This window comes from Diabrotica virgifera, chromosome 9 (genome assembly GCF_917563875.1).
Source record: "Diabrotica virgifera virgifera chromosome 9, PGI_DIABVI_V3a".
Classification (NCBI taxonomy): domain Eukaryota; kingdom Metazoa; phylum Arthropoda; class Insecta; order Coleoptera; family Chrysomelidae; genus Diabrotica; species Diabrotica virgifera.
In genome coordinates, this window is record NC_065451.1 from 219873561 (window position 1) to 219881681 (window position 8121).

Below are 8121 nucleotides of genomic sequence, written 5' to 3' on the forward strand. Positions count from 1 at the left end.
AATTCGCAAAAAACAAAAAATTACCTACTAAAATCACTAGCCAGTTGTGTCGAGTTTAGCGAACCGACTATATTTTAATTTCATAGCAAATGGAACAGTTCATTTATTATAAAGGGGAGACCGTATACTCGTATAAACCTTTTTTAAAGCTGTTAATAAGTTGTTGCTTTTAAAATATACTCAAATTTTATTTTTGAACATCTTATTTATTTTATAAATATAATAATTAAATTCACTATCAAATGTCATTGATGTTTTATTAATACTTAAATTAAAATTTAGTTTGACATTCATGAACTGTTAAACTCAAATGTAAATAACCTATTATGCTTTGCTTAACAAATCGTGATTAAAAATCTAGCCTACTTACTAGCAATGATTTCAGCTGGACGTGTAGGGTGTCGGCAGGAAATAAAAGGATTGTGACGTCACATTTTAAATTTTGACGTCGATTATCTCGAAGACGGTTAGAAATATAGAAATGCCATTTTCAGATTTGGATTCAGAAGAAAAAACTACATAAGAATCCATCGATAAATCTGATCTGAGTATGGCAGGAACGGCAACGCAATAACACACACAATTATGCGAATTTATAAACGAAATATTTTCGTTGAAAAACAGCAAGAAATGCTATTAGTCTGGGAGCGAAAAGTGCTGCGCAACATCTTTGGTGGGAAGAACGTAAACGGTCAATGGATGCGAAGAACAAATAAGGAGCTATCAGAGCTTTATCAAGAACCTAATATACTAGCAGTAAAAAGAGCTCAAAGAATTAGGTGGCTGTCCCTCTGCCCTTGCTTATGTATAATAATAATAATAATAATAGGGAAAACAAAAACAAATATAATCAGAGAGGACAGCGGTAAAAGCAGAAAGTTACCGACGCGAAGATAAAACTTTAGCTCAAGTAAAAAACAGTACCAATTTTTATGGTCAATCGATCGTGGAAGAACGCATAACACTTTTGCATGAGCCAGGGTGCAAATATTTCGTATATGGGTATCCGCTGTCTAGTATATCAGAAAGTATCAAATCCACCTATTGCATGTGACGAAACAGTCGTAAATACTGACGTTGAGGTTATGTAATACGGCTGTTAGAAGAACATCTTAAAAAACCGCTTCATTGGTTTGTATGTCTGCTAGATTCAAATTACCTATCACTTGGACATCAAAAGAAGTTTTCCAGTGACCAAATAAAAAAACGTGAGGGTATCCAAACTTTCTCCTATAAAAATTTTGATTCAAACTACTACTTTGGGTTAATTAACTAACAAGAATATCACCTTCCAGAACCACCTATATTCTCTAGATTTTCGAGTGACAATCTGCGAGATTTTATTAAGAATCTTAACTTATACCCTTTTAACATTGAGATTGAGAAATATCACTGCCACAAACAAGGTGTAGAATTGTAGAACGATGTGTCAAGCTTGTAACACAAGCTTCTCTAGCAGTTTGTGGAGCGTATTCGAGGGATGGATTTATAAAAACTCGAATTGATTCCAGAAAAACTATGCCTCACTTTAATACTAAATCGGAAGACGTCTTCGAATAGAATGCTTTTACCATATTTTTTTGTAATAGTTATATACCTAATTTTGTACTTTGTTTTATATTTATTTTAGTATTAAAAACTTGGGTGACGTCAGGGAGGCGAATAAGTTAGGCTATTTTGTTATAAAAAGAATGTTTTTATATACTTTTAGTATACTTTTCTTAAGTAAAATTTTTAATTACCTTGTGAAACCAGAAAAAATTTTCCAATTTAAACCGAATTTATTTATTCAAGTTCTATAAGGTATTACATTTCCCTTACAAAAGAAATTCGCATATTAATGTATTTTTTTTTTTTAATTTTTAGTTGCCGTAGGGGGCAGAAAATATTTTTTTTTATTTCAACGCAATTTTACTAAAATACTTAAAATATAAAATGTTTTTTCAAAATTTTAATTATCTTGGGGGACAGAAGATATTTTCCAATTTCGAAAAAAAATTACCAAAACACTTAACAGTTAATTGGGCAACTTTTGTGAGGTGTTACTTTCCATCGCAAAAAAATTTTTTCGCCTTTTTCGATACACCCTAATGTTCAGAGGTGATTCGGTAGATAGACCATCCGAATAGCAGATAGGAAAAGGAATAGTTTTTACAAGAAATAAAAAATAGACTTACCTTGTAAGAAATCCATTCCTCATAATCCTCATGCAGTCCAGCAGATATTACCGCAATAAAAGCAGCAATTGCGATAAACACTTTCATAGTGATTTTTCTACAACATTAAAAATGTACAAATAAAAATTCTTCTTCTTTTGTTTTATACGTTAGTTTAAGTTAAATTAGTCTCAATCGCCGTACTCCTTCCTCCTCTTATCTTTCTCTGTATTATCAGTCTTAGCATTCCATATGGGGTCCGGACAAATAATCCCCCAACAAATAATCCTGGACACAAAATCCCCAAAAATTATTTGTGGACAAAAATTCCCCAGACAAAAAATACCCAGACAAATAATCCCCGGACAAAAAAATCCCGTACAAATAATCCCCAAATTTTTCCCCGTGCATTTTTTTTTCTAGCGTACCGCATATTAAACCCAACCCGGCCCAACCGGTGGTTGTCGCTGTGGCAAATAGAGACGGGCAACATCAGTGCGGACGTGTAACGGTTACTTTTGATACCGGTTCTCAGTGGTAGTGAGTACAAATACAAAATACAGATGTATCTGATCCTTGTACTGAATTGAGTAGGCAAATTTAAATCGGTATTTCCGTACTTTACCTCGTAACTAGTAACGTTTTAAAAATATTATCTTACAGGTCCCTAGTAGTCGTAGCGGTATGACTTTCGAAAACATCGAATTTGATCATAAGCGGGTGCATAAATCTTGGAAAGCGAGTGCTAAAATGTTATGTATTTTCTATTCTTTTGTATGGTATGGAGACATGGACCCTTAATAAACAATGCCTCAATAGATTGAAAGCATTTGAGATATGAACGTATCTAAGAATGCTGAGAATCTCCTGGACAGACAGAATAACCAATGAGGAAGTACTAAGGGGAATATAGAACAACAGGGATTCCATCAAAATAAGAAAACTTCAATACTTGGGTCATACAATACGTGGTGACAGATATGAATTCCTAAAATTAATTATGCAGAGAAATATTCAAGGAAAGCGCAGCATAGGTAGGAGAAAAATGTCCTGGCTGAGAAATCTCAGAGAACGTTTTGGATGCAGCTCAACTGAACTCTTTCCGGCTCGGCTGTAATGTCAAAAGTGAGAATAGCAATGATGATTGCCAACCTTCGTCGCGGAAATGACACGTAAAGAAGAAGAAGGGCTCATAAAAATATAATATCTTACACTGAGTATTTTATTCCTGCACATAATACCTACATATTTAAAATAATCTTAGAGTTATTTAATAATCCCTCCGTTACTGATCGGTCATAAAAAATATAACACTATCTGCATATTTCAATTTTAATTTTTAATCATAAACAAAAATGTAATATGCTGACAAGTTGAATTTGAGGGTAATACGATATTTTTATCGAGCACGGTTTTAAGTAACATGAATAATTTTTCACCTTATTTTTTCTAATATGTGGCATTGTAAAGGCATAACTTTCATTATTAATTTCGTATCGCCGCTTATTTAGGCAAACTTATTTACCAAAAGTTATCAGAATTTTATGCCAAAGACAAAGCAGTTTTCACTAGGCTGTGCTATGCGAATTTTTTTACTGTGCTATTATTTTGACTATGTTAATATTTTTATTTATCACAATAAATTGTACTTAGGTACTATCCGTATTCATTTCAGATACGTCCACCTCGCAAAAAAAAACAAGTAAAAATAAACAACTGGCAGTGAGTCACGCGTCTCACGACCCAAGAAAACTGTATAGGCGGGTTGACATTACTAGTGAATAATGAACGTGGCTCACGCTTACGTATTTTGCCTGTGCTATTGTTAGATATTTTATTATCTATTTTCAAATTCGAGCAGTACATTTGTATTAATGCAATGCATAGATACAAATGTACTGCTCGAGTTTGAAAATAGATAATAAAATATCACGGCAATGGCACAGACAAAATACGTAAGCGTGAACCACGTTCGTTATTCACCAGTAATGTCAACCCGCCTTACGCTGATGACAGACGTTCCCAAGCGAGACCTGCGAACGCATGCACTAATCGCAGGATGGGTTCAATTTGCGGTTTGTCGCTTATAAGCGTGCTTCACGGTACACAGAGAACCGGTATGTTCGCACGCATGGAAGGCGAACGCGTGGCGTCATATGGGAACCTTAATTTTCATCCGGCAATGCTAAATGAAGCGGTAATATTGTTTGAATTTTAAAATTATGTACCTATCATTGCTTTATAAATAAGAAATTGTATTGTATATTCTTTTTACTGTCATTTTCCAATGTGCATTTAATTTAAACATGAATTTCCGTTGAAAAATAAAGATTTTAGGTATCTGTTGTCCAATATACATTCACCATAGTATATTAAAAAAATAAAACAGAAATAATATAAACATTCACTTTACTACTGGGTCTGTAAAAATGTTTCACATAAAATTGTGTCTACTTAATTATTCTAGATTGTTGAAAAATATTTGAATAAAAATAAAAACTTAACCGCAAATCAATTAAGAAATTTGAAGTTTTAGATGAATAGAACCAATTATTTGATGACATTCAAATTTTATTTACAAAATAGAAAAATGTTGATTTTAAGCTAAATCAGGTTAGGAATCTAAAAATTTCAAGTGCGAACATTTTATTAGACTGTAATATACATACATGTACAGAGTGGGCCAAAGAAAACAGTCCACCTCGATATTTGCCAGTATTTATTAGAATTTAAGGAAATGACGAAACAGGTCATTTTTGATCTAAGTCGGACACATTTTTACGGTACTTACATTTATCATTTTTTGTCAACCCCCTCCCTCCACTGCCCCACCGCTTATTTTTAAATGGGGAATAGGGGTCGTGTGCTAGCTCATTTAAAAGGTTACTCGATTCTCTATTCAGTAATACATACGTAAACATAATTATTTATACAGGGTGTTCAAGAAAAAAATATTTTAATTAAATTAATTGACACAAAAAGAAGAATGTATGTAATTTATTTAATTCAAAATACATTCTACTGCTGTCACAAAACAGAAATTTTTTTTTGATAAATAAACATTGCTCTTCGCTTAATTTCAATATTCAAGCTGTCACCCACCTGCCTCTTATTGGTAGGTTGAATATTGAATTTAATCGAAAAACAATATTTATTTATCAAATAAACATTTTTGTCTGTTTTCTGTCAGTAGTAGAATTGTATTTTGATTTAAATAAATTGCATACATTCTTCTTTTTGTGTCAATTGATTTAATTCAAAATAAATTTTCTTGGACACCCTGTATAAATAATTATGTCAATGTTAATATTACTGATTAAAAAATTTAATAACATTTCAAATGAGGTGGCACACGACCCGTATTCCCTATTTAAAATAAGGGGTGGGGGAAATGGAAGGGAGGGGGTTGACAAATGACAGATGTATGTACCGTAAAAATGTATGCCAGTTAGATTAAAAATTGACCTGTTTCTTCATTTCCTTAAAATCTAATAAATACTGCCAAATATCGAGGTGGACTGTTTTCTTTGGCCCACTCTGTATATGTATGTATAAAATGTTCGCACTTTAAATTTTTAGATTCCTAACCTGGTATAACTTTAAATCAATTATGTATAATACATATTATGTATATTATTAAAAAAACAAATTTGCGGGAAAAGTTTTATTAATAATATTAGAATTAGTGTCTATAAATAAAATCATTTTTTAAAATTAGAAAATTTAGATATGTTTTTGTCAAGTGATCTCTGCCAGTTTTTAAAACTTTTTTCTGTTAATATCCCTCATTCTAATATATGTTCGTGTTCTGCACATGCATAATATCACCTCAAATTGCATTATAGTCTCGGTTTTAATAAATTATCTACTATAAAACTAATAGTTATATTATAATAGTTTTAAAAATACACTGTTATGCTAATAAACAACAATTTGTAACTAAAATAATATAGAATTACTTCAATCGGTAACAGCTTAATATTTTAAAACCGCCTCAATCTATTCACTTTCAACGCCACCACATAACGAAATAATGCATCCAAACAATAAGCAAATATCTGTTAGGTTCCCACGTGACGTGCTGCGCGGCCGAAACCAAATTTAGCGACGACAATCGGCATACCGGTTCTCTGTGTACCGTGAGCGTGCTTCACAAAACTGTCCACGCAGTTCGCCGGTGCAGGTTGTGTCTCGCTTAGGATCAATTTGCGCCGGGGCTCATCGTATCCCTGTGAACGGCGCGGCACTTCAAAATATCTAAACCAGGGGTTCTCAATCTGTGGTACATGTACCACTGGTGGTACATTTCATTAGGTGCGGTGGTACACAAAACACAAAACCACTGCCAAAATTCAGCATATTTGTAGTTAATTAGATTATCTACCTCCATAGATCTTCAGTTAGGTGGTACCAAAAATAATTATAAGAATTTTGGTGGTACATGGCTCAACATTGAAAACCACTGATCTAAACCATCAATTTCAAGCTTCTTGAGAATTTCATTACTTAGATCGACTGCTTTTTTCCTTTTAACGGAAAAAATCCAAGAAATTCCTGTTTGGCCATGACTTGACTTTTCTCGGTTTCGTGTGTTCGCAAAATAATATCGAATTGTATTTTGATTGTAAAGTGAGTAAAGTTGCAATTTAACAATTCATCCTTTTGTGATCGGGTCTCTCGGGTGTCACCTCCGAACAGGTGACACCCGGGGCGGACTGCCCTCTCCGCCCCTCCCTAGCTACCTCACTGCATTAATCAACTATTTTTAATGGGAATAAGCCACAATTTTACCAAAAAAATGATTTTATTAACGTTTCGAAGCCCAAATCGGGTTTCGTTGTCAAAATACAAAATACTACTGATTTTGATATATTTTGATATACAGTGAGCACGTAAATGTTGGAATAAATTCATTTTCTCGAGAATGGACAATTTTGGAAAAAAATCCCAAAACAAGTCAATTTTTATTTTTAAATTACGACTTTTTGGCATATATATCATACCAGTGACGTCACCCATCTGCGCGTGATGACGTCATCGATGATTTTTTTAAATGAGAATATTGGTCGTGTGATAGCTCATTTGAAAGGTAATTCAATTCTCTATTCAGTAATATAAACATTAACATAATTTTTTATACAGGGTGTCCAAACAAAATTTTTTTGGATTAAATTTATTGACATAAAAAGAAGAATGTATGTAATTTATTTAATTCAAAACACATTTTACTGCTCTCAGAAAACAGAAAAAAATGTTTATTTGAAAAATAATCATGGCTTTTCGCTTAAATTAAATGTTTAAACTGTCACGAGGCTGGTGGGTGGCTGCTTTAATATTGAATTTAAGCAAAAAACAATATTTATCTGCCAAATAAACATTTTTTCCTGTTTTCTGATAGCAGGAAAATGCATTTTGAATTAAATAAATTACACACATCCTGCTTTATACGTCAATAAATTTAATTCAAAAAAATTTTTTTGGACGCCCTGTATAAATAATTATGTTAATGTTTATATTATTGAATGGAGAATTGAATTACCTTTCAAATGAGCTATCACACGATCCCTATTTTCATTTAAAAATATCATCGATGACGTCATCAAGCCCAGATGGATGACGTCACTAGTATAATATGTATATCAAAAAGTCGTAATTTAAAATTAAGAATTGACCTGTTTCAGGATTTTTTTCCAAAATCGTCCATTCTCGACAAAATGAATTTATTCCAACCTTTAAGTGCTCACTGTATAATACAAAATATTGTATTTTGGCAACGAAACCCGATTTGGGCTTCGAAACGTTAATAAAATCATTTTTTTGGTAAAATTGTGGCTTATTCCCATTAAAAATAGTTGATTATAAAAATGCCACAAGGAAATAGCTTCAGAACAACACTGCATTAATGTCTTTAGAACACTTACCTTAGTTATGATGAATTTCACAAGAAACTGTAAATGCTTAAGAA

The 8121-nt window shown here is 32.5% G+C and overlaps 1 protein-coding gene across 1 annotated transcript in view; it reads right to left on the reverse strand.

Annotated features, from left to right (window-relative positions):
* Positions 1-8121, reverse strand: part of LOC126891652 (trophozoite cysteine proteinase-like) — a 70891-nt gene extending 62770 nt beyond the window's left edge. The window contains exons 1-2 of the mRNA XM_050660878.1: positions 8078-8121; positions 2178-2274 (exon numbers count right to left, since the gene is read on the reverse strand). Of these exons, the coding sequence (XP_050516835.1) occupies positions 2178-2264 (87 nt within the window). The 5' untranslated portion in view covers positions 2265-2274; positions 8078-8121. The remainder of the gene's footprint in view (positions 1-2177; positions 2275-8077) is intronic.